This window comes from Protopterus annectens, chromosome 6.part1 (assembly GCF_019279795.1).
Source record: "Protopterus annectens isolate FY-2018-M chromosome 6.part1, PAN1.0, whole genome shotgun sequence".
NCBI lineage: Eukaryota > Metazoa > Chordata > Ceratodontiformes > Protopteridae > Protopterus > Protopterus annectens.
Window position 1 is genome coordinate 413,550,053 of NC_056738.1, and position 27,591 is coordinate 413,577,643.

The window sequence follows — 27,591 nt, forward strand, 5'->3', positions numbered from 1 at the left end:
CTTCCACTCCTAGGCAGTATGCATGGCTGGAATGGTGTCCTGAGTCAAAAGAGAATGAAGAATCCCTGGGAAAATATAAGCTGTTCCCGACGAGACTGAGGAATACCTGAAAAAGTAAGAAGGGACTTCCAAACCATAAAGTATCCTTGATAGATAATGGACAGAACCCCAGAGTCCAAAGTGATCTGAAGCCAATTTGGGAGAGACATGGAAAGACGGAGGGACAAGGGAACCTGGCCGAAGGAAGGGGGAAGCAAACTGTCAAATGGGAACAGTAGAAAGAAAAACACATTTCAACTCCTGCACGGCTTTAGCCTTGTTCCGGAAAGACTTAAAAAGTTCAGCAGCAGCACCAAAAAGATTTGTATTATCTAAATGAGCAACCAAGAATTTGGCCTTAATGTCATCAGGCAGAGCCTGAAGATAAAGCCAAGAATAAAGTCTCATAATTGAACCAAATGTAGCAGCCATGAAGAGGCAACAGCTGCATGAGAAACACAGCCTAGCAGACAAAGCCTTTTCCTCACAGTCAAGGTCAGAAAGCACCTTAGAAACTGACCTGGTCATGAGTCTGGTAGTTAATGGTCCTAAAGGATAAAGTGGAAGCAGTTTAAATTTTCTTGCCTAGCCTTTCCACAGCCCTATCTTTGTCAGAAGGCAACAGCTTGGTACAGGTCAGTAACTTGGATGGCTTCTCAGAGGAGACCAACACTAAAGGAGGGTCAGCAAAAGGGCATTTATAAAGAAATTTGCACTCCTCAGGCACTTTATAGACCATCTGGCTTTTTAAGTGCAGGAGGCTGAGAGTCAGGGGATGCAAATGCTGCCAAGAAAGTATCCAGAAGGGCAGCCAGAACAGCATATATCTTGGAAAACTCCATCTGTAGGAGCTCATATCATCTTTTCTGAATTGCAGGGACTTTAGAACAGTCCCAGTTAAAATAATCCACCATACCAGCAATGCTATGCTCAAAGGAAAGCTCCTCTAAGGGGGAATCTGGACTTAAGGAGTCTTCCTCTGAAGCATAGTCCAAACGGGAAGGGATTTAAAAAGAATAAGCCAAAGATTCTTCCCTCTAGTCCAGGTCCTCATCCAATTCTCTTGGCCTCTTAAGTGGAGTATAAGACGAGGAAGGAGCAGCAACAGCGACCCCCTGAGGAGGCTTCAGGACCATCAAAACATTAAATATACCCAGAGTGAAATTCTGCCATTCACACTGGGGATCTTTAACAGGGGAAATGTACTTTGCTTTTGCTTTCGTCTTCTCCGGGATGTCTGCTCGAAACACCTTCAGAGGGTCAGAGCCTTAGTGAGACTCAGTGGTTGTAGGACTCTCCTCCCAAAGTAAAATCTGAGGAATCCCTCTCAATCCTTTGGATATAATCATCCGAGGTTTCCTCTCAAGGTCAGGTACATACATCTGAAAAGCCTCAGAGGAATTATGAGAAGCTGCATCCATGCTAGCCTCTGATGGGGTTGCAGCACAGGAATTTGAAGCAACCACTGGGGGAAGCTGGACAGCAGCCAGATCAGACCTTTTTTGGCATTCTTTCTGGCAGACGGCTGACCTTCAGGATGAGAGGATTCCATTGGCTCTCTAGGTATGTAAAGGAGAAGGAGAGACTACTATGTAGGGTCTTAGGCACAAACACCTGGCAAGAAGAGCACTGCATATGACTGTGGGAAGCACCAAAAGAGAAGAGACACTGGTCTTGATGGTCTTTATGAGGAATCTGTCTCCCACACTGACATTTTCCCTTTCTGAATGACATGAGCCCAACAACAAAAAATGGAAGAATAAGAAACCCAAGTGGGGCACTTATCTGAAAATACAGCTTGGTGACCAGCACAGCAGATGGGCATTCAGACCTATGTTCAATAATGGTGTTCGAAGTTGCGGCAAAAAAGTTTTGAGTGCATGTGTCTGTACATCTCCTTATGCCCTACACCGTGAATGGGGAGCATACGTGTGACATATGCCTTTAAGTACTAAAGGCTCAGGTATGCTGGCCAGACATTGGGCTAGCCTTGGCATACAATCCCTCAAGTAAAGAATATTGCAACAGTGATATGGAAGGACATTTAGTCTTGCTGGAAGGGATGGGTGTTGCAATATTTGGGCAGTAATTACCTGGAGGAAAAGGACCCTGGAGATTAGTAGCTTGGCTATTAGAAAGAATATGTCTAGATGACATCCTATGATTTTTTATCTGTTGGGTTGGGAGGAGAGGACTCGGACTGGTTGACTAATTCCCAGATTCACCATTAACTGGAGCAGAAGGTCCCAGTGTTGGAGTAGATGTCTGGTCAGAGCAGTATCAAGCCATTCATCTAAATACAGGAAAACTTGGAAATGTAGCAGGCAGAGGAGCAGTGCTACTGTTACCATAACTTTGGTAAACGCCCAGGGGGCGGAGGTCAGACCAAAGGACAGTTCTCTGAATTGATAGTGACTGGTTCCTAGCTGGAAGCGAAGAAATCTCCTGGATTACAGCTCTGTCTTTATGTGGCAACAGGAATCCTGGATATCTACAGAGCAGATCAAATTATCTTTCCTCAGAAGAGGTAGTAGAGACTGTAACATGACCATCCAGAATTTTGCCCGTTTCACAAATTGAGATGACTCAAATCCAAAGATGTGTCAAGGTCCCCTGTTTTCTTGAGTACTAAAAAGAACCTGGAGTAGACTCCAGACTACCTGTTCATTGGGGCTGTTGGATGACTTTTGTTTCTAGCAACATGGAGACACTGGTTGCTGCCCATTCCAAACTGACAGGGTGGGATGTTGGGAACCAATCTCTTTTTGGTTACAGGATAAGAAAAGGGGACTGAATAGCCTCTGGTTGTAATCCTTTGCACTCAAGAATTTGTTGTGCTGTTCTGCCAAGCTTGCCGGTGCAGAGATAAGCACCACTCTCCCCAAAGGAATCTAAAGAACATCAGTTGGGCATCCATTTCAGGAGTGCTTGCAGGGTTTTTTGGTAAAAAGTTTGCAAAAACCCTGATTCTGAGCTCTGCCTGTGCCTCTGGGGTGATCACTTGAGTTACTTCCTCTGCCAAGACCTGCAGGAGGGCTTGTGATAATAAGCCTCTGATTTTTCTGAACCACATTTTCTTACCACCCCTCTGATTCCTATAAACGGTCCTTTGGGGGGGTGGAGGAATTGATTCCTATTGCAGAGATGGTTTTACTGTCCTGTTGACTCCTGGTCAGCATATCTTTCACTTTTGGTCAAAGAGTGAGGAACTATCAAAGGGGGTGTTAAAGAAAGTATTGATCTCTTCTGAAAAATCTCAAATGCGCATCCAGGTGTCAGTGCATAGTGATGTTGGTGCCTGCTGCCCTAGCCATAACATCAGCTGCACTGGATAGCAGATGCATAGACACATCAGAAGTGGACTGAAGGTTAGATAGCTGGGAGTCCACAGTCCTATGAACATCAGCAGACAGGTTAACAAAGAGTAACTTGATGAACACTTTAGTAAGGTCCCTCTGGAAATGTGCAACAAGGACTAAATAGTTCAGTGCTAGCACTCTGAATACAAATGTTGCTGAAGAGTATGTCTATTTCTCAAACCTATCCAAATGCCTAGATTTCAAATCCATATCTTCAGTGAGTGACTCTGTAGCAGAGTTCCAAGTGCTTCTGTTTGCACATCTCGTTTGCTTTTCTTTTTTTGAAACAGAAAGAACAGTTGTGTAAAATCTTACCAGAACCACAAATGTCCTTTTCTTCCATGTTGCAGAATTCATAACCTTTGGGTTAGCCTCTGCCTAGCGACCTGAATATCCGGCCAGTATACAAAAGCTTTAGTCATTGCAAGCTAAGTGGGATGTCAGACACTGGCCGTAGGGAGAGTGTGCCATAAAAGTGATGTCTGTATGTACCTTCCTCAGAAGTGAATGCCCCAGTCGGACCCCAGCCCCAGGATAGCTGCACAAGTCCTGAATCATGCAGCAAAGCTTTTTCAGGAGGTAGGGGGTGGGATAGAATACTGCAACATGGAAGAGGAGGGCATCAATGGTTATGGTAAAATTTTACACAACTATTCTATGTCTTTCTATTCTCATGTTGCAGTATTCATAACCTTTGAGTAAGTGCCATAGCTCACAGGGAAGAGGGTAGTTTGGAACGATTTTCCAAAAATCCATGCAGGATTGCCCTGGCAACACCTGCTTTAGATTTGGAGATGTGGTCCAATCTGTAGTGTTTGGTGAAGGTATGGACAGATGTCCAGACAGTGTCCAACCCCTTGAAAAGGATCCAGATGAGGCCATGGCTCTAGTAGACTGGGCCTTAATTTTAGTGTCCAAGTGTTTGCCATGGTAGGTGTAACAGAAGGAGATGCCCTTGGAAATCCAGGCAAAAATAGTCTGCTTTGTCACCACTTTTCCCAGAGCCCTGGGGTGAAAGCAAACAAACAGCTGCTCTGAACTCTTAAGGGATTCGGTCTTGTCTAGGTGCAATCTAAGCGGTCTGTGAACGTCCAGGAAATGCAGGATACTTTCACTGCCATTATGGGGTTGTGAAAAAAGGAGGGGAGGTTGATACATTGGTTCAGGGACAACTCACTGACCACCTTAGGCTGAATTTTCATTAGGGCTTTTTTGTAAGAGTGGGAAGGGGGGATGGGTAGAGAAAAGTACAGTTGTGTACACTTACTATAAATGTAGATGTTCGAGTGTATTCACTGTCGCAGTCATTACATTTGGGTTATCTACTTGCAGGTAGCCCTCAGCCGGCCTGAATATCAGAGTCTTCGGATTTCTGCATCGGATGCTGTTGAGTCTTCCATGACGTCAGGTCATCAGGGGTATAAAACATGCAGCAGACGCCATTACATCAGTTTTTCTTGCTCTAGATGTCAGGTGCCCCCACAATACGAAGCAATTATATGGTATGGGACACCCCCAGTAAAAAGTAAATACACATGATATAATATATGCCAAACAAGTAGGAAAGTAGAGACAAGAGAAGTCAGGGGGCTGGAGGGAGGGTAACCAGGACTGCAACAGTGAATACACTCTAACATCTACATTTATGGTAAGTGTACACAACTGTACTATGTTCTTCGTATTTCACTGTTGCAGTCATTACATTTGGGTTGATTCCCAAATATAAGGAAGGGTGGAGATAGTTAAAGAGCATTAGGGCTAGCAACCAGGCCTTGTAAGACTGCTGTGGCAAATCCAGCTCTGGACTTAGAAAAGATAGGCAGGTGGTAATGCTTGGTGAAGGTATATACAGAGCTCCAGGCAGCAGCTTCCAGGATGTCCTTGGAAGGTACTCCACTGAGAAATGTCATAGAGGTAGACGCAGCCCTGGTGGAATTTGGTCTTATCCCCCGTGGGGTGTGTTTTCCAGGGTGCATGTAGCAGAAATGGATGCAATGAGCTATCCGTTTGGAAATGGTTTGCTTTGAAATGGCCTTCCCCTCTGCCCCTGCAGCAAAGCTAACTAGCAGCTGGTCAGATTTTCTGAAGAGCTTAGTTCTGTCCAAATAGACTCTAAGCTGTCTGTGCACGTCCAGAGAATGTAGTATCCTTTCATCCTTATTTTCAGGATTAGGGAAAAAAGAAGGTAAATGAATGGACTGGTTTAGAGCCACACTAGACACCACCATGGGCATAAAGGATGGATAAGTCCTGAGGGAAACCCTGTCTGCATAGAAGATAATGAAGGGTTCCACTGCCATGAGGGCCTGTAGTTCAGACACTCTTCTTGCAGAAGTGATGGTTAGAAGTAAATCTGTTTTCCAAGAAAGGAATTTCAACTCTGCTGTAGCAGCTGGTTCAAAAGGGGGAAGAGTGAGTTTTTCCAATACAAAGTTAAGGTCCCAAGCTGGAGTGGGAGCTCTCCTGGGGGGGTCTTAAATTGTTGGCCCCTCTAAGGAATTGTTTTAGCAGGGGATGCGAGAAGAGGGGTGGCTCAGTATTATAATGTGCTGAAATGGCAGAGGCATAAATCTTAATTGAAGAGAAAGATAGGCCCTTGTGGAGCATTTCTGTTAAATAATCTAGAATATGAGGTAAGCTGGGCAACGCTGTGCCCATCCCCTGAGCCTGGCTCCAGGAACAGTATTTTTTTTCCACTTTTCTGAATAGAATTTTCTAGTACTAGGCCTCCTTGCCTTAAGAATGACATCCAACACCTGCTTACTGAGGGTTGTTAGAGGTGAGCTCTGAGAATTAGCCAGGCTGCACGGTTCAGGGTTTGAAGCGGAGGGTGCAGAATTTGGCCCACCTGCTGGGACAGCAGGGAAGGGGTCTGAGGCAGGTGCCATGGCTCTATCACTGTCAGACAGTGCAAAAGGTGGTACCAGTGCTGGGGTGGCCAGTATGGGGCAATAAGGATTGTCCTTGGCTTGTCCTGTTTGATTTTTAGAAGAACCTTTGAGAGGAGAGGCAGAGGGGGAAAATGCATAAATTGAGAGGCTTTCCCAGGTAAAGGACAGGGCATCCACTTTCCAAGCTTGTCTGTGGGGAGTTCTGGTGCAGAATTTGTTCAATTGGTAGTTCTGTGGTGAGGCAAACAGGTCTACCTCTGGTGTCCCCCATTTGTTCCTCAAGAGCTTGCATATTTTGGGTTCCAGTTCCATTCGTGTGGGCCCATGAGATTTCTGTTTAAGTCGTCTGCCAGTGAATTTGGTTTGCCTGGCAGGAATTGAGCTTGCAGGTTCACTTGGTAGCTCAAGGCTGTGTTCCACAGAGCCATGGCTAGTCTGCAGAGTGGGTAGGAATAGGTTCCCCCCTGCTTATGTACCACATAACTGTGGTGGTGTCTGTCTTTACCAATGGTTGCCCTGGAAGAATAAAGTCTTTGAAGGCTGTCAGAGCATTCTGTACAGCTAGCATTTCTTTTTGATTGATATGCAGGTGCATCTGTTTTGGGTTCCATTTGCCCTGAATGCAGTGCCCTGCCATGTGAGACCCCCATGCATAGTCTGATGCGTCTGTTGTTAGGGTTTGGGCGGCAGGGGGTAGAGTGAAATGGAGTTCCTTGTTGTGGTAGCAGGCCTCTGTCCAACAAAGGAACTCTGCCCTTAGACAAGGAATGGTAGGAATCATTGTTTCTAGGTCCTGAGAATGCTGACACCATAGACTTTTTACATACCACTGAAGTTTCCTCATATGCAGTCTTGCATATGGAATTAACAGAATGCAAGAGGCCATGAACCCCAGGGCTTGCAGGATTTTCCTTGCGGATAGCTGGGTTTTTGTGGCCAGTAGGTTGAAGAAGGTTGTCAAATAAACTTGTTTCTCCGGAGTGAGGAATGCTATCTGGGAAGTTGAGTTCAAGCTTGCTCCCAGGAATACAATCTGTTGGCAGGGTACTAGGTGTGATTTCTTCTTGTTGATGGTGTACACCAGTGAGGTTAGAAGTCTCTTTACAAATGCCAGGTGATGTACTAGCACGTCCTGACTTTCTGCCCGAATCAGGCAATCGTCCAAGTATGGGTAAATCTAAATATTTATTTGTCTGCAAAATGCAATGGCTGGAGCTAGGCACTTTGTGAATACCCTGGGTGCAGTAGATAAGCCAAAGGGAAGTCCAGAGAACTGATAGTGCATGAAGCCTGCCCAGAAACATAGGTATTGTCTGCAGGATTCCCTTATTGGGATGTGCAGCTAAGCTTATTTTAAGTCTAGGGTTGGCAGCCATGCATCCTTGGCTAGCACAGGAAGAAGCTGTTGAAGAGTTAGCATTTTGAAACCACCAAAAAGGTGTTGAGAATAGACGGGTCCAGGATAAGACACCAGGAGTTTTCTTTTCTGGGAACCAGGAACATTAGAGTAAAAATCCTTGTCCCTTTTCTTCTGCTGGGACAGTCTGAATAGCCCTGATACTGAGGAGATAGAGCACTTGTTTTTGGGCCTTCGCCCACTGATATGGGGGGAGGTCTGGCCATCCACTTGGGACTGGGAGAGATTGGAAGTGGAATCTGTATCATAGGGAAAGTACGTTTAAAACCCATTTGTCCTGAGTAATGAGTTCCCAGTTTTTTGCATGCAGGGCGAGTTTTCCTCCTAAGAGAGCAAGTAGTTGAGCAGGGCTTGGAAGAGTTAAGGATAAGTCATTGTGCCATTTTTCCATAGGGGGTGGCTTACTACCCCCTGCATTGGAAGTGGGAGCCACCCACTGCTTAGATCTGTGCATAGCCTGAGACTGAAGTCTTGGTGGTCTGCTGCTCCTGGGTTTGGACTGAGAAGGCCTGGAAGGGACTGGAAAAGCCCAGTTCTTTGAAGGCCAATGCCTACTGAATCTAGGAGGCTGTACTTGTAAGAACAGTTTGCATAGATTTAGCTTTTTTCCTTAATCCTTTTGAGGACTTCCTCTACTTTGTTGCCAAAAAGGCGGTCTTGGTTTAAGGGTGCATCCAGTAATTTAGCTTTAACATGATCTGGCAAGTTTTGTTCCTTAAGCCAAGCATGCCTTCTAAGGACAGACCCAGTGACAGCAGCCCTGCAAGATGCTTCTAAAGCATCAAAACCACATTGCAAAGTATGTTTACCAACTTGTTCAGCAGAATGCATTAACTCTTGCAAATCTTTGTGTTCAGCACAGTCAGGAATCAACATCATTTTCTGTTTAAGTAGTCCCATAACATGGTGCTGATACTTTAACATATGAAACTGGCAAATTAAAGCTCTAATTGCCAAAGTAGCAGAAGTGTATACCTTCTTACCCCATCTGTCTAAAGCTCTAGAGTCCCTATCAGAAGGGATAGGATTTTTGGCAGTAGTAGCCTTAATGCCTTTTGGTCCTTGGGAAATGGTCTCTGGATCCGCAGTAGGATTCCTGAAGAGGAATTTGTGAGAGTCAGGTACTCTTGTAGTACCTGTCCGGTTTCCTGGGAGCTGGAGGCAAAGTGTCAGGGGTAAGGCTGGATTCCAAGAAAACATCATCTACAATCTCCAGAACAGGAGGAATAGCTAGAGGCCTGTGTTGAGGTAGGAGTAAAAATTCCCCAAGTCTCTTTTTGGACTCATAACTTCAAGGGCCTTTGCTTCAGATTGTTTTGGAAAGCCCTCAGTGCAAATATGAGTGCCCTCATCTCTTTGATGTTGATGTCAACACCAAAGGTCGGGTGGCACTATGCCAGGGTAATCTATGGGCTAGGCTTGTAAAGGCTCTAGGGCCATTAGCCTAGTACACACCTATGAACATATGTGCTCTCTCTTGAAGGGGCCTGTCCATGTGCCTTGCACCTTCAAGCTGCCCATAGTAGCCCCCCAAACCAAGTCTGAAGCATCTGTGTACATTTCCTGGAGTGGAGTGAGGGGTTGTAAGGGAAGTCCTGGGTTGAGAAAGACTTGATACACCCAAAAGATCTCCTTCCTTAGGCATGGTAGGAAGGGAATGGAGTGGTCCAAGGTGTGGGAATGTTGCATCCATATGGACCTCAGGTACCACTGAAGTTTCCTCATGTGGAGTCTTTTGAGTGGTAGCATGGGGATAGTGAAGGCCATATGCCCCAGGAGTCTGAGATATTTTCTTGCTGTCACTGCTGTGGCGTGGAGGACAAATAGTAGGTATTCCTTCAAGCTTTCCACCTTTTGGGGTGGAGGAATACCCTTATAAAATCCGTCCTGATTTGGCAGCCCAGGAAAATGTGGTCCAGGGAGGGGTTTAGGTTGGACTTAGGAAAACTGATGGTGAAACCCAGGGACTGCAGAACACATGACTGTCTGGAGATAGTTCTGCAGAGAACTGTAGCAATCTGCCTGGCTCAGGTCATCTAGGTATGGGAAAATTTGTATCCCTTGGATCCTGCAGCATGCTACTACTGGAGCCAGTCACTTGGTGAATACCTCTGGAGCAGGAGATAGTCCAAAGGGTAAAGCAGAGAACTGAAAATGCGAGGAACCCACAGAGAAGTATTTACTTTTTGTACTGATTTCTTGTATTTGGGCCTTATGGGGATATGCAGATATGCATCTCTGATGTCCAAGGTGACCAGAAATGCCTGGGGCATTAACAGTGGGAATAGAGTCTGGAGGATAAGCATGCGGAAAGTGGGTACTTGAAGAAAGAGGCTGAGGTGGGAGAGATCCAGGATGGGTCTCCAAAGGCAGTCTTTTCATGGGACCGATAGCCTAGTACCAACCTATGAACCTATGAGTAAAAGCCCCTTCCCTTTTCTGACAGACTGGATAGTTGGATAGTCAGGTTGGATAGTTCCTTGGGAGAGGAGGTTGTCCAAGACTGTCTGGAATAAGTGTAAGTGGTCCTTTGGTGGCTGTGGGATGCCTCTTAAGAAGGAGAGAATGATCCATGTCATGAAGCAACCCTTTTCTACGACTGATAAGACCCACCTGTCTGAGGTAATGGTTTTCCAGATGGGAAGACAGTGAGAAGCTTCTGGGAAAGGGGTATGAGATTTGGTGGGGGTAGAGGAAAAGGCAGGGAGTCACAAACTATGTGCCTTATCCTGAAACGGAGGTTTCTGGGTTTTAGTCTGAGCAGGCCTAGAAGGTGGCTGCTGCTTCCTGGAGTTCTTCTTGCCCCTTGTATGAGGAGTTGGAGCAGAATGTTTTCTAATGAACTGTGTCATATTGGCATAATTCCTGTGGAATTTAGGGATTGGGAACACAAAAAATGGTTCAAATCCTGCAATTCCTTTCCCTTCTGTTGAAGGGCTTTGAAAAGCTCTGCCACTTTTGTCCCAAATAGAGCAGTATTGTCGAGGGGGGGCATCAAGGATTTTAGCCCTAATATCGTCAGGTAGGGGTTGGAGCCTCAAACAAGACTACCTTCTGAGCATTGAGGCAGAAGCTGCAAATCTAGCCGAGGTCTCTGCAGCATCACAACTGAAACCGAGTGTTTTCTTACTTATGAGGACAGGGAGATCAGGTTACAGACTTGAGACTTGGTGAGCGAATCTGGGAGATCGGCCAAGAGTTTTGAAACCCGGAGTGAAAAGGGCCAAGGAATACTTCGACATGCGAGTCTCGTAGCTGACAGCACTAAGGGCCAAGATAGCAGAGGTGTATACATCTTTACCAATGCGCTCCACAGTCCTCATCAGCTAGAAAGACAGAGGTGGAGGGTAACAGTCTGGAGGTTTTGTCTGCAGAGACTGAAATAGTACCAGGGTCTGCAACAGGGCATTTTATCAAAAATTTAGCCCCTTCTGGAACCTTATAAAATCTGTCAGGCCATCTAGGAGCAGGGAGTTCGGATTCAGGAGTTTTACAAGCCACATTGAAGGTGTCTAAGAAGGCTTGTAGGACTGGTGGAATGGCAGGTGGTGAAGGAGTATCCATTTGTAAAAGTTCATATCATCTCTATTGGACTTCAGTCATTTCAGTAGAGTCCCATTTGAAAAAAACTCTCATCCCAGATATGGTTTCTCCAAAGGTAAGGTTCTCTCCAGTGGAATCTGCCTCAGCAAAATCCTCTTTGAGGAGGCATACCCTAGAGGGGACGGCATTTGAGAAGCATAAGAAAGGGAATCATCTGAAGAATCTTCAACTTCAATTGGAAGAGGATCTGAAGTCTGAGGCCTAACGCTGGTAACAGGAAGCAAACCCCTTTAAGCATTGAATAAAACCTTGTGAGAAAGAGTGCCAATCAGCCAAGCTTTCCGATGGTGAAGATACATGCTTAGCTTTTTTTGTTTCCTTTTTAAAGAAAAAATGGGTGTAGAGGGCATAGGGCCTAAGGAGGGCCTAGCTTCAGGAGTTTCTCTAATGGTAGTAGGGCCGGTTTGGGCATCCGCAATGAGTAGAGGTTCCCCCTCCTCATCGGTGCCCAAAGTCTGCGTAACCTCCATGGATGTACTTTCAGCCTTTGTTTCTGCGGCCTCTGGAACAGTACCTGCTATACCAGCGCTGGCTGATTCTGTACATTCCTCCAGGCGTACGTCAGGTGGAGGAGGTACAGCAGCAGGCTCAGGCCTAGTAACTTTGGCCTTCTTTTTCAGTGGCTTGACGGTCTGACTGGATGGCCCTTCCATCGCAAAAGCAAGATGTTTAAGTCTGATTGTCTAAATAGACATTAAGAGTGTGCAGACGGCTGCAGAGTTGTCTTTGGAACAAAGGCCTGACAAATCACACAATTTATGGTCATGGTTGGGCCCTACGCAGAGCAAGCACATGTCACGGGCGCCCTTATGGGGGAATTTGACGTCCACACCTACACTTTCCTTTCCTGGATGACATGAACCTGTGCAGGCATGCAGTGAGAACAAGAAAAATGGCCCCAGTGGAATATTTATCTTAAACTCACATGAACCGATGGCAGAATAAGCTGATGTTCGACTGGTGGTAGAGAATTTCTGTGGAAGGTACGTGCAGACATCACTTTTATGGGCCACACACCCTACGGTCAACGTCAGACATCCCACATACCTTGCAGTGACTAAAGCTTTTGCATACTGGCCGGATGTTCAGGTCTCTAGGTGGAGGCTAATCCAAATGTTATGAATACTGCAACATGAGAATAGAAGGACATACATCTTTATTTAATTATCACATATGACAAACAATCTTACATTTATATATATTTCAGTTGCAAACATTATACATTACAAACCATGTTGACAGAACCATATTTGCAAACCTTATACATCACTTATAATCTATCCCAGTCATTGTTCGCCAAACATTACATACCTCATTCAAATCCTGCCTTCTTTTAAATTGCGTTCCTCCTCTGTATGTATTGTTCCCACAATTCTCATTTTTTCTATGTAATTTGCATGCACCCTTTACTAAACAAGCCAATTCCAGTGGTTTTATCCCTGTTACTATATTCGCTACTTCTAGTAAAGTTGGTTTAGACTGATTTCCATGTTATAGTAATTGCTTTTTTAGTGGCCACCATAACTAGACTCAAAAAGGCCTTACTCTGTCAAGGCAATTCCGATTATGTAACATACCTCAAAAAATTGTTTCCTTAGTTACATCAATTTACTCACCCAGTATCTCCGACAGAGCAGTCTGCAGAGAATCTTTAAAGTCTGCCAACTCATTACACTCCCAGAAAATATGTTTCCGGTTACGTCTTTCTTCCCCATCACATATCCAACGTTTGCTGTCTATTAAATTCTTTGGAGTCTACTTGGAGTATTACAATACCTATGTAAACACTTCCAAGCAAAGATCCTAAATCTTCTAAACTTTGTTGCATATTTAGGAGACATACATATATTCTCCCATTGTTTCTTTGTGAACTGCTTCCCCAATATCTCTCTTCCCAATCCTTTCTAATTTTCTCTGATTGATTCGTATAGTTATCACACAGTATTTTAAATGATCTACTAATTATCCCTTTCTTAACATCAGCTTCTGTTCTAGATTCTACTAAAGACTCTACCAGTGTTGGTCTTTCATTTGGGACTCGCTCCTATTTCCACATCCGTTTTCTTTGACCTTCTGTTGGGGAATGACCAAAAGGATTTGAAATGAACTGGGAGCTTACACAGTAAGAGATAACTGAAGCTACGGGTACTGACTGTCTCTTTCAACAAGAATAAGTACAAAGAAAAGCAGTACCCTTTTAGGTTTGGATGGAACCAAGCTCAAAAATAACACCTTTTCCTTTTTTCTAGCCAAAACCCTTTCTAAGGCCCAAGTCAATCTGTGCCGTGGGAAGTTTCCTTTCATGCTCTGGTGAAATAAACTCCCAAGCTCGATGGGCATCAAGCCTGAACCTGACCTCCGATCCGAGTTGTCAAAAACTGAGGTTCTAAGAGGAAGGATGGCTGAGAACTTCTGGGTCAACCCTTGTCCCCAAGCCCTGGTGTTGAGGCTTCGGCTCAGACTCTTTCTGATCAGAGATCCTTGACATTGAGAGAGTAAGTTACATAGCCAAAGTCACTTTATTTATTTTACATTTGTTGACTGGGATAGTCCGACTGGATAGATGTCCATTTTCAGCGGCGGCCCGGGGAGAAAAGCTCCACATACCAAAAAAGAGACAGTAAGACAGCACATACATCGGTGAGTGATAAACTCAGGCAGACATGCTTAAAAAGATATAGACAAGGAATACAGACAGATATCAATATACACAATGTGCAGACTTGCATCTGATTGGCAAAGATGTATCAGAAAACTTGGATTGTTGATTCTTGCAATGGTGCACCAACAGAGCCTGGATCAAAGAAAACAGGTCCCGATGAGTGGGACATAACTGAGATAACATGGGAGGGGGGTGATGGACCAGTACCTGGTATGTTCAAAGTGGAAGGCACCCAGAGAAAGTACAGTTGTGTACATTTACCATAAATGTAGATGTTCAAGTGTATTCACTGTTGCAGTCATTACATTTGGGTAATCTGCTGGCAGGTTGCCCTCAGTCGGCCTGAATAACAAAGTTTTGGCCCTGCGTAGTTTGCTGTCTCCTCTTCCATGACGTCAGGTGTATAAAACATACAGCAGACGCCATTTTAATCACTTTTTCTTGCCCCATATGTCAGGTGCCTCCAAATGGGGAGCAAAAATATATATAAATAAACTGTAAATATATAAATGCACTTTTAGAAACATAAACTTTACAGGCAACTAAAAGCAAATACACCACAAAGGCTTTTGAGTATAGTGAAGGAAAGAAAAGGTATAGAATGGGGGATGGCAGGTGGGTAACCCGGACTGACACTCGAACATCTACATTTATGGTAAGTGTACACAACTGTACTATGTTTTTCATGTTTCACTGTTGCAGTCATTACATTTGGGTAGAATCCCAAAGCTATGGATGGGAGGATGTAACTAAACAGCATTAGGAGTGGCTATAAGGCCTGCAGGACTGCAGTGGCAAAGCCTGCCCTGGATTTAGAGAAGAGAGGTAAATGATAATGCTTTGTGAAGGTATGAACAGAGCTCCAAGTAGCAGCTTCTAGAATGTCTTTGGTTGGGACCCCTCTGAGAAAAGCTACTGAAGTAGAGGCAGCCCTGGTGGAATGTGATCTGATCCCCTTGGGCACAAGTTTACCATGGTGCAAATAACAGAAACAAATGCATTGGCTTATCCATTTAGAAATGGTCTGCTTTGATGTAGCCTTCCCCTCTGATCCTGCAGCAAATGCTACCAGTAGTTGCTCAGACTTTCTTAGAGATTTGGTCCTGTTTAAGTAGAATCATAGTTGTCTGTGTACATCCAATGAATGCAGAATACGCTCCCCCTTTTTCTGCGGATTTGGGTAACATGTTGGCAGGTGAATGGTCTGGTTAAGAGCCACACTGGATACCACCTTAGGCATCAAAGAAGGATTGGTCCTGAGGGCCACCCTGTCCGGGTAATAAAATAATGAAAGGCTCTACTGCCATAAGAGCCTGTAGTTCTGAAACCCTTCTTGCTGAAGTGACTGCCAAAAGAAAAGCTGTCTTCCAAGATAGAAATTTTATATCTGCAGTAGCTGCTGGTTCAAAAGAAGGCAGGGCGAGTTTTTCCAGCACAAAATTGAGATCCCATGCAGGAGTTGGTGCTCTCCTGGGAGGCCTTAAGTTTTTGGCCCCTCTGAGATACTGTTTAAGCAGTGGATGAGAAAAGAGGGGAGGCTCTGTGTTGTGATGAGCTGAGATGGCAGAGGCATGGATTTTTATTGAAGAAAAAGATAGGCCCTTGTCAAGCATCTCAGTTAAGTATTGTAAAATCTGAGGAATATTGGGCTTTGCTGTGTCTATTCCTTGTGCTTGGTTCCAAGCACAGAATCTCTTCCATTTATCAGCATAAGATTTTCTAGTACTAGGCCTTCTGGCTTCCAGAATGGCATCCATCACAGGTTTACTGAGAGATGTGGTTTGAATAATTAGTTGATCAGCCATGCTGCAAGATTCAGAGTTTGGAGCCGAGTATGTAGAATTTGAAAGTTCTGCTGAGACAGTAGATGAGGTGTTTGAGGCAAGTATCACAGAGGAAGGTGTGACATATTCTTTAGAAGTGGGTACCAGTGCTGGCGAAGGCCAGTCCGGAGCAAATAGGATCATTTTTGGTTTTTCCTGTCTGACTTTTAGTAAGACCTTGGAGAGTAGAGGCAGAGAGGGAAAGGCATAGACTGATAGATTTTTCCAGCTGAAGGATAGAGCATCCACTTTCCATGCTTTTTTGTGATGAGTTCTTGTGCAAAATTTGTCCAACTAATAGTTTGGGGGAGAGGCAAATAGATCTATGTCTGGGCTCCCCCATTTCTGTGTTAACCTGTTGAAGATTTGTGGATCCAGTTTCCATTCGTGTGGGTCCATAGGATTTCTGCTTAGGTCGTCTGCCAGAGTATTTTGCTTTCCTGGCAGGAATTCTGCTTGAAAATGTATTTGGTAAGTCAAGGCTGTGTTCCACAAGGACATGGCTAGTCTGCAAAGGGGGTAGGAGTGTGTACCCCCCTGCTTGTTTATGTACCACATAACAGTGGTGTTGTCAGTCCTTATCAGTAGTTGTCCTGGATGAAGTAAGTCCTTGAAGGCTGTCAGAGCATTTTGAACAGCTAGCATTTCTTTCTGGTTGATATGCAGATGCATTTGGTTTGGGCTCCATTTGCCCTGAATGCATCTCCCTGCCAGGTGGGCCCCACAAGCATAGTCTGACAAGTCTTTAGTTAGGGTTTTGGGTGGCAAGGGGTAGAGTGAATGACAGTCCCTTGTTTTGGTGACATGTCTCTGCCCACCAAAGAAACTCCTGTTGCAGGCAGGGAATGAGAGGAATCATTGTTTCCAGGCTGTGACAATGTTGACTCCATAAACTTTTTAGGTAGCACTGAAGTTTCCTCATATGCAGTCTCGCATATGGAATCAGTAGAATGCAGGAAGCCACGAATCCCAAAGCCTGCAGAATTTGTCTTGCAGATAACTGGGTTTTTGTTGCCATTTGTTTGAAGTATGTTGTCAGTTGCCTTTGTTTGTCTGGTGTGAGGTAAGCCATCTGGGCAGTTGTATTCAAGCTTGCACCCAGGAATGTAATTATTTAAGAGGGTACCAATTGTGATTTCTTTTTGTTTATGGTGTACCCTAGGCATGCTAGAAGCCTTTTTACAAATGTCAGATGTTGAAGAAGAGCATCCTTGTCCTCTGCTTGAATGAGACAATCGTCCAGATAAGGATAAATTTGGATGTTTCTTTGTCTGCAGAATGCAATTACTAGTGCCAGGCACTTTGTAAAGACCCTGGGCACAGTAGATAAACCAAAGGGCAGTGCAGAGAATTGGTAATGCAAAAAACCTGCTTTGAAGCGGAGGTATCTTCTGCATGATTCCCTTATTGGGATATGCAGGTATGCCTCTTAAGTCTAGAGTTACCAACCAGGCATTCTTGCCTAGCATAGGCACTAGCTGCTGCAAAGTCAGCATTTTGAATTTTGGAATGTCCAGGTACTTGTTCAGAATCGATAAGTCCAGTACCAGATGCCATGAATTGTCTTTTCTGGGTACCAGGAAAAGTCTTGAATAAAATCCTTGTCTTTTTTCCTTTTCTGGTACCGGGTGAATAGCCCCCATACCATTGGGGGACATGACTTGCTTCTGGGCCTCTGCCCACTGGTTTTGTGGCAGATTTGGCCATCCGTTTGGAATTGGCATAGTATGGAAATGAAATCTGTATCCCTGGGATACATTTAATACCCACTTATCCTGGGTAATTAACTGCCAATTATGAGCATGAAGTGCTAGTTTTTCCCCCAAGGGGGCTGCCAAAAGGTAAGTGCTTGGAGATCGTAGAGGAAAGTCATTGAGACTGCTTACTGTAGGGTTGTGCTTTGCTTCCTCCAGATTTGGAGATGGAGGCACCCCATTGCTTTGACCTGTAAGAACCCTGTGATTGACATCTGGAGCCTTTTGAGCGCCTGGGTTTGCCCTGAGTAACTCTGTTGGACACAGGAAAGAACCAATTTTTAGTAGGCCAGAGTGCCTACTGAACCTGGGTGGCTGCACTTGCAAGAAATCTTTTACAGTTTGCATAGATTTAGCTTTGTCTTCCATTTTCTTTAAAACCTCTTCTGGCTTATTACCAGATTATCATGCTGCAAAGGGGCATCCAACAATTTAGCTTTAACATGATGAGGCAGATTTTGCTCCTTGAGCCAGGCATGCCTTCTAATCACAGATCCAGCAATGGCGGCCCTACAAGAGGCCTCCAAGGAATCAAAACCACATTGCAAAGTATGTTTTCCAGCCTGTTCTGCTGAATGCAAGAAATCCTGTAACTCTATTTTCCACACAATCATAAATCAACATAATTTTCTGTTTCAGTAAGCCCATAACATGCTGTTGATATTTAAGCAAATGAAACTGGCAGTTTAAAGCCCTGAATGCCAAGGTTGCAGACGTATAAACCTTCTTACCCAGTCTATCCAGCACCCTGGAATCTCTATACGAAGGGGTAGGATTTTTGGCAGTAGAAGCCTTAACACCCTTGGGACCCTGAGAAATAGTCTCAGGATCAGCAGCAGGATTTTTGAAAATAAATTTGTGGGAGTCAGGAACCCTGTAATATCTGTCTGGCTTACTAGGAGCTGGAGGGCAGGGAATCAGGAGCCATGCTTGATTCCGAGAACACATCATCAACAATGTCTAATACAGGAGGTATAGCCAAAGGCCTATGCTGAGGAAGAAGAAGGAAATCCCTAAGCCTCTTTTTTTGATTCAGAGACCCAGTAAAAATGTTCCCTTAAAGTATGCAAAGTCTCTCCAAAAGAGTAAAAGAGTAATCCTCAGGAGGAGATGCAGATGGGATGGATTCCTCTGCATCAGAATCCTCATAGTGTGGAATAGAAAATTCCTGATCAGAAGAGGAATCAGAAGAAATGGAAACCTGATCTGAAGATTCATAATCAGTGCCTTGCAGGGGGGGTTGGGAACCCCTGATCAAGGTAATTAAATCCTCAGCCATTTTGTCTGTTTTTTAGGCATAAGGGCCTGAGCACATGGCTCATGCATCAGTTTTTTAGACATAGAAGATGTTTTTGACCTTGTTTTTGCTGCTGGCATCTGTTTAATGTAAAAATGTTGAGGCCTGAAAACACCCTCAGAAGCCGATGCCTGCTCAGCGGCTCCGGACCCATCCAAGGGAGACATCCGCGGGTTCAATACTTTGCGAATCTCACGGCGTACCGGACTCCAAATGGGTCTCGGTAGAGGCCTGCGACTTAAAAGTAGCGGGTATTAGGGGCTGCGAAAGCGCCTCACTGAGTACCAGCGACTGGCTTAGGAGAAGCTTAGTCGGTTTTGGACCTCGACGGTCTGTCTCTGTCTTTTTCCTTGCATTTCTTGTGAACTTCGGTAGTCGGACTGCTAATTGACGACATTTCAGGGTAGTTAAATCTTGAACCAAAATATTTAGAAGCAAAAATATACAGACGCTTAATAGTACGTTGGTTAAATTTAGCACAAAACCAACAGCAAGGCATGTTGTGATCAGGGCCTAGGCAAGGAATACAGTACAAATGAAAATCCTTATGAGGTACTTGCTTCCCACAAGTAATGCAATTATTAACTTTTACTGACATTGGTAAGGAGCAAGAAAAAGATTCCCCAACAGGGTACTTAGCTTTAGTTTGAAGACTTCAGTTCTGAAACTCGAACACGAAAATTTCAGGAGTCGGCCGACCGGCACTTGCGAACTGCTTCTGCTTCGGGCACCGCACGGCAAGAAAGTCTGATTAAAATGGCGCCGGCTGCATGTTTTATACCCCTGACATCATGGAAGAGGAGACAGCTACCGACGCAGGACTCAAAAAGTACAGTTTTGTACCTACCATAAATGTAGATGTTCGAGTGCTAATACAGCTGCAGTAATCACAGATGGGTTCTCTGCCGTCAGGCGGGTCCTCGGTTGGCCGAATTCCAAAGTCTAGGTCCGGCGTCGGTTGCTGTTGCTTTCCTTCCTGACGTCAGTGAGGCAGGGGTATATAAGACACAGCCGACGCCATTTTCTTCAGTCTTTTTTGCCCCAGATGTCAGGTGCCCCCAGTAGGAAGGCAATACATAAATTATATTTATATACATGCAATGCAATATAATCAAAAATCAGTAGTTGCAAGCAAATATACCATAGAAGGATAACCCAATCAGGTTGTATGAAGAGGGGTTAGGCCCTAGGCCTTTACCAAGAGGGGAAGGAGGGAGGGAAAACTGTACTGCAGCTGTATTAGCACTCGAACATCTACATTTATGGTAGGTACAAAACTGTACTATGTTCATCGTGCATACAGCTGCAGTAATCACAGATGGGTAGAATCCCAAAGCTACGCACAGGGTGGTAGGCACTAGGTGGAACTGGGATGAGCCAGAATGCCCTGCAACACAGCAGTGGCAAAGCCTGCTCTAAGTTTTGGAATATAAAGGCAGGTGGTAGTGTTTTGTGAAGGTATGCACAGAACTCCAAGTGGCTGCCTCCAAAATATCTTTGGTAGGAACTCCTCTGAGGAAGGCTGTAGAGGTAGCTGTTGCCCTGGTGGAGTGGGATCTGATGCCTGTAGGGACAGATTTTCCATGATAGGAGTAACAAAACCGTATGCAGTGGCCTATCCATTTTGAAATTGTCTGTTTGGTAACTGGCTTCCCTTGAGCTCCTACAGCATAGGACACAAAAAGTTGTTCTGATTTCCTGAAAGGCTTTGTTCTGTCCAAATAATAGCGTAGCTGTCTATGGATGTCTAAGGAGTGTAGCAGCCTTTCCCCTTTGTTTTGAGGATTGGGGTAAAAGGTAGGTAAGTGTATGGCTTGATTTAAAGCTACCCTGGATACCACTTTAGGCATAAATGATGGGTTGGTTCGAAGGGAAACCCTGTCCTGATGGAAGATGAGAAAGGGCTGCACAGCCATGAGGGCTTGTAGTTCCGAAACCCTACTAGCTGAGGTAATGGCCAGAAGGAAAGCTGTTTTCCAGGACAAATATTGCAAATCTGTTGAGGCAAGCTGGTTCAAAGGGAGGCAATGTTAATTTTTCTAGAATGTAATTAAGATCCCAGGCTGGCACTGGTTGTTTCCTTGGTGGTCTTATATTCTTAGCCCCTCTGAGGAACTGTCTTAAGAGTGGGTGAGAGAATACGGGTGGATCCGTGTTGAATTCTGCAGAAATGGCTGAGGCATGGATTTTTATGGAGGAAAATGAAAGTCCACTGTTCAGCAGCTCAGCTAGATACTGTAATACCTGAGGCAAATTCAGTTTTCTAGGGTTCTGGCCTTTTTTCTCATTCCAAGAGCAAAACCGTTTCCATTTTGCGGAGTAAGCCTTTCTAGTAGATGGCCTTCTGGCCTCCAAAATGACATCCTACACCTCTTTGGGGAGCAGGGTCTGTTGTGGTGTTAAGGAATTTTCCATCCAGCGAGATTGAGTGTTTTCAGCTGACTGTGAAGAGTTTTGTAGCTGTGCTGAGTCAGCAGAAGAGGCATTAGAGGTAGGGGCCAGGGAGGAGTATATGTTAGGCTCCTCAGGAGTGGGTACCAGTGTTGTCTTGGCCAGTCTGGAGCAATCAATATCATCTTCGGTCTGTCTGCTCTTGCTTTCAAGAGCACCTTGGGCAGAAGAGGCAGAGGTGGGAAAGCGTAAACTGTCCATGCTGTCCAACTGAATGAAAGGGCATCCACTCTCCAGACCTTTGGATGAAAGGTCCTTGAACAAAACTTTTCCAATTGATGATTCCTGTGGGAGGCGAAGAGATCTATGTCTGGCCTCCCCCACGCTTGGATTATCTTTGTAAACACTTGAGGATGCAACTTCCATTCGTGTGGATCTGTCATATTTCTACTTAGATTGTCTGCCAGCGTGTTTTCCAAGCCTGGCAAATACTGTGCTTGAAGTTCGATTTGCCATTCCAGAGCCAAGTTCCAAAGTGTCATGGCTAGTCTGCACAGGGAGTATGAATGTGTTCCTCCTTGTTTGTTTATGTACCACATTACTGTGGTGTTGTCTGTTCTTATCAATAATTGTCCTGGATGCAGGAGGTCCTTGAAAGCTGTAATTGCATTTATCACTGCTAGCATTTCTTTTTGATTGATGTGAAGGTGCTTTTCCTTTTGGGACCATTTGCCCTGAATGCACCTGTCTGTCATGTGCGCCCCCCAGGCGTAATCTGAGGCGTCTGTTGTGATGACTTGATTTGCTTGAGGCTTGCAGAATGGGAGACCTGTGTTTGTTTGACATGCTTAGGCCCTCCATAGAAATTCCTTTTGCAAACATGGAATTATTGGTATTATTGTTTCCAAACTGTGGCTGTGTTGAGACCATAGGTTTTTTAGGTACCATTGAAGTTTCCTCATATGCAACTTTGCACATGGGATTAAAAGAATGCAAGATGCCATGAAGCCCAGAGCCTGCAGGATTTTCCTTGCAGTAAGCCTGGTACAATTTGCTAGTGTTTTGAAGTACTGAGTTAGTTGCCCCTGTTTTTCTGGCGTAAGATAGGCCATCTGGGTGTTTGTGTCCAAGTTGTCACCCAGGAAAGTTATTTTTCTGAGATGGTGTTAGCCTGGATTTCTCTTTGTTGATTGTGTATCCCAGAGAATTCAATAACCGTGTTGCATAAGCCAGATGTTCCAGAAGTATGTGCTTGCTGTCCGCTTGGATCAGGCAGTCGTCCAAATAAGGGTGAATTTGTATCCCTTGAAGTCTGCAGTAGGCAATTACTGATGCCAGGCATTTCGTGAATACTCTGGGCGCAGTAGATAAGCCAAAGGGCAATGCAGAGAATTGATAGTGGATTGAACCTGCAAGAAATCTGAGGTATCTTCTGCAGCTTTGTCTGATTGGGACATGCAGGTATGCCTCCTTGAGGTCCAATGTTACCAGCCAAAACTCCTTGCCCAGCATGGGAAGAAGCTGCTGTAATGTGAGCATCTTGAATTTTGGTATGAGTAAGAATGTGTTTAGGATGGATAAGTCCAAAATGGGTCTCCAGTCTGTTCCTTTCCTTGGTACCAGAAATAGCCTGGAATAAAAACCTTGACCTTGTTCGTGAGTAGGTACCTCTTGAATAGCTTTCATGTCTATGAGCTTTGAAATTTGTATTTGTGCCTCTGCCCTTTGATTGTGTGGCAGGTTTGGCATGCCTCTCATTTTTGGGAGAGTGTGAAAATGAAATCTGTAGCCTCTGTTTATAACGTCCAGGATCCATTTGTCTGTTGTGACCATATGCCAATTTCTTGTAAATAATGCCAGCTTTCCTCCCAAGGGTGCTGCCAGCTGAGACTTGCTCGGCATGGAAAGGAGGAAGTCATTGGGTTTGTTTCCTGTATTGTTGTGCACTGTCTTCGCCACCTCTTGGTGCTGGAGTTTGCCATTGCCTGCCTCTATATGATCTTGTGACTGCCCTCTGCCCCTTGTGCGCCTGTATCTACCTCTTTGGGGCTTGTCCGTGGCTGGAAAGGACCAGTTTTTAGAAGCCCAATTTCTGCTAAAACGTGGTGGTTGAATCTGTAGAAAAGCTTTGACAGTTTGCATAGATTTGGCTTTTTCTTCCATTTTCCGTAGTATCTCCTCAGCATTAGTACCAAATAGCACATCCTTTTGTAAAGGAGCATCTAGTAGTTTAGCTTTCACATGATCAGGCAAGATTTGTTCCCTAAGCCATGCATGTCTACGAATGACTGATCCTGTAACAGCAGCTCTACTTGAGGCCTCTAGGGCATCATAGCCACATTGTAAGGTGCGTTTACCCACTTGTTCCGCACTATGCATCATATCCTGCAACTCCTTCAAATCTGGTTGTTCAGGTTGAGACATTTTATTTCTTAATTGTGATAACAGAAACTGCTGATATTTAAGCATATGAAACTGACAATTTAAGGCCCTCATGGCTAGGGTGGCTGAGGTATATACCTTTTTTCCCCACCTTTCTAAGGATCTTGACTCTCTTTCGGAAGGTAGTGGATTCTTAGCAGTAGAGGCCTTCATTCCCTTGGGGCCTTGAGAAATGGTTTCAGGGTCAGCATTATGGCTTTTAAAGAAATTGGTGAGAGTTAGGAACTCTGTAGTACCTATCAGGCTTGACTGGGGCAGGAGGCAGGGAATCCGGATTAAGGCAAGCCTCCGAGTAAACATCATCATGTCCAAGACAGGAGGTATCGCCAGAGGTCTGTGTTGAGGTAACAAAAGAAATTCCCTAAGTCTTTTCTTGGAATCAGAAAAGTCTTGGCCTTCCCAATGGAAGTGTTCCCTCAAGGTGTGCAAGGTTTCCCCAAAGAAAAATCCTCAGGTGGAGATACAGAAGGAATGGACTGCTCTGCATCAGAATCTTCAAAGGGGAGTAAAATGTTCCTCTACATCAGAATGTTCTGAAAAAATGGAGCCCTGATCAGAAGAGGAGAATCTTCCTCCACTCTGGGTCTCTTGTCTGGAGGGTTGGGAACCCTGATAAGAGTAATTAAATCCTCAGCCATTTTAAGCATCTGCTTTTTAGGCATGGGGCCTGGGGATGGGCCCTGTGCAACAGGCCTCTTGGGATGCCTGGCTGATTTGGACTTAGTAAAGGCCTTAATGGAAAAGGAAGATGAGGGTCTAAAGACACCATGGGTGGAAGTGGACCTGTCCACATTAGGAGGCTCAACGCTCACAGTGGCTTCGGTGGTTGTAGTCTGGGTATGGGCCGAGGTACCTGCGGTCTCGGTTACAGAAGACACCGCCAAAGAAGTGTCATCGGTAGTCAGGGACTGCATAGGCGTCTCGCTGAGAACCGGACCACGTGTAGCCGGTTTTTGCGTGGTGTCGGTGGGGACCACGGGTCTTGTGGTTTTTGGACAAAACGGTAGTCGGAGTCTCAGACGACTTTTTATAATCAAAGGCTTTACCAAAAAAGTGTTGGGTGAACTCCGCCCGACGCTTAATAGTGCGTTTATTGAAAGTAGCGCAAAAGCGACAGCCCGAGACGTCGTGGTCTGGGCCTAAACAAGGTATGCAGAGGGAATGGAAATCCTTATGTGGTATTTGCTTCCCACAAGAAATACAATTGTTAACTTTTTCTGACATCGGTCTGAGGCAAGAAAAGTTTCCCCAACGGGGTACTTAGCTTTAATGAAGACTTCGGTTTCCAATTTTTCGTAAATTCAGGAGCTGGCCGACCGGCACTTGCGAACTGCTTCTGCTTCGGGCACCGGGTGGCAAAAAAGACTGAAGAAAATGGCGTCGGCTGTGTCTTATATACCCCTGCCTCACTGACGTCAGGAAGGAAAGTGACAGCAACCGACGCCGGACCTAGACTTTGGAATTCGGCCGACCGAGGACCCACCTGACGGCAGAGAACCCATCTGTGATTACCGCAGCTGTATGCACGATGAACATCTTTGTTATTCATGCCAACTCAGGGCAACCTGCCAGCAGATTACCCAAATGTAATGACTGCAACAGTGAAACACGAAGAACATCCCAAAGCTGAATCTGTGTTCTCAGAAACTTCCTTATCATTCTGTTAACTTTGAACTTTGTAAGGCTTTTGGATGACAGAGCCGATCTAAAGGATGATGCCACAGAATACAGTCGAGAAAACCATTTCTCTTGTAGAATAGGTGAAACACATGCATGCTATAAGTTCTAGAAGCAATGAGCAACAATCAAAAAAACTGAAAAAATAACTCCCTAAAGGGAATTAATAAGTAGCCTGTATTGCTATTCTGACTAGAAACTACCAAGAATACTAATAGCAACAATCTGAAAAAAGATAAGCTTATTGCTAGAGGAGCCCTCACGCATATGATCGAATACTTCAGTTGGCAAACGAGATCTGAGGTAACTGCGAGGAGAGAATTACAGGTAAAGGAAGAGTCATAGATTCTGATCCACAACTTTCAAACAAGTCACAGAGGTCAGATCAGATAAATCAAATGTTGAACTGGATGAAAAAAAAAGTTTCTGTGAATTAAAACTGTGATACAAAATTGCTTGAATGCAGCAAAGTGAGGGTATACCATCTAATACTACTCCCCAGCTGTTTTCTTTATTTTTCTTTCTTTTTTTTTTTAAGTCGTTTCCATGGGGGATTATGTTTTTTTTTAACCTACAGGTAACATATCCTATCAAATTAACAGTGCCAAGTATACAGTTGCTACAGTCATTTTTTTTTATTTTCGCTGTTTGAAACAAATGAAATCCAGAAGCCTATCAAGGTCAAAATACATACGGTTGAACAAATACACATGATCCAAGTAATGAAAATACTTGAACTTAAAAGTATAAAATAAGTATTGTTGCATTATCATAATTTAAATACACTATGGATTATCCAGTGATTACAGCCATAAAATGTAAATATCTGACATGTCTAATCACATATGATAAGCTTCAAGGCTTCTGAAAACCAGAATGCATTCTGATCAGTTGAATTAAACTTGGGTAAAATGCATTACTTGTAAACCATTCAGTATTATTTTATGAAAAATATATTAAAAACCTTACAACAAAACATTATGAAGATAAAACGCTGGACATCAGTGCCATCAATCTATGAACATTATAAGCATATGCTTTCTATTATTGTTAGCTAAAATAAAACTATTCCAATCATATCTATTTCAATGTGTATTACGGAACAAGTACTAAATACAGGGCCTCTTAAACAGAAAAATGTGTTTATCGTAATTATGAAAAGAAAATAAATCCGAATATTTTGTTTATGACAAAAGCAAATCCCAATGATGATTAGAGAAGCAATAACATATCAAATTTTATTAGAAAAAGATAAAAAGTATATGTGGCCTCCAAACATAATTGAGGTTGAGATGGCAAAATCTTGTTGTTGAACTTTATCTGGCTGTTACCACAGAGGATTAAGGCTCTTAGTGGTTTATGAGCTACTTCTTGTAGTCAAGGATGCACAGTTTGATTTATTTTACCTACGTTTACCTCCCACATGACTACGAGCACATTACTTAAGCAGACAGTGCTCTCAAGTAACCTCTGAAAAATGCACTCTTGTCCAGTTGATTTTTATGAATAAAATAGAAATACACAAAACATATTAAGACTGTCTACTTAAAGGGGTATGCAGCAAACTACCTTGCAGTCCCTGTGATCACTTGCCTAATACTGTTCCAGTGTTCCTATTCTTACAAACAATACGGACTCTATAAATTTGTAGGTAGAAAAAAAAAACATTGGAAGGAAAAAAAAAAACCCCATCTATTCAAGGTACAAGAAAGTCATTCTCCCTCTTGCTGAAGGCGTACTTGAATGATAAACAAATTGGAAGTAAGGCTTTAAATCTCAAGCTAAAAGAAGCCAATGGGGAAAAAAAAAACATTCATTGACCCATTACTTTATCTGTGTTAGACAACTAAAAAGCAAGATTAATGAAGCTAAACAATTTTTTACTCTATAGCTGAGGTTCACAGCAATGAAACAAAGTTGCAATGTTTTCAAACTTACAAGGTATTCATGTTGCGAATGGCACGCCTAGACATAATGGCATCAGTCACAGCTTTCTTAAACTGCCTGAAATTTGAGAATAAAAGTTTAATAAACAAAGCACATCACATCAAATTATCTACTACATTTCACTGAAATATGACATATTGTAAAATTAAAAAAATTAAAATTACAAATACAGTAAAAATGCACTGTAGGTATATACTTTAAATGGCAACATAAAAAGGTACAAATATATCACCTACTTAATGGCAAAAATGCTGTAGACTTGACTTGTACAGAAAATGCAGTTGTATGG

At 43.9% G+C, this 27,591-nt stretch overlaps 1 protein-coding gene across 3 annotated transcripts in view; it reads right to left on the reverse strand.

The window, feature by feature from the left end:
• The window catches only part of SYVN1 (synoviolin 1), a 1,102,750-nt gene that overhangs the window by 409,716 nt on the left and 665,443 nt on the right, over positions 1-27,591 (reverse strand). For all 3 annotated transcript variants that reach the window (XM_044075840.1, XM_044075842.1, XM_044075841.1), the window contains exon 9: positions 27,294-27,359. In XM_044075840.1, the coding sequence (XP_043931775.1) occupies positions 27,294-27,359 (66 nt within the window). The remainder of the gene's footprint in view (positions 1-27,293; positions 27,360-27,591) is intronic.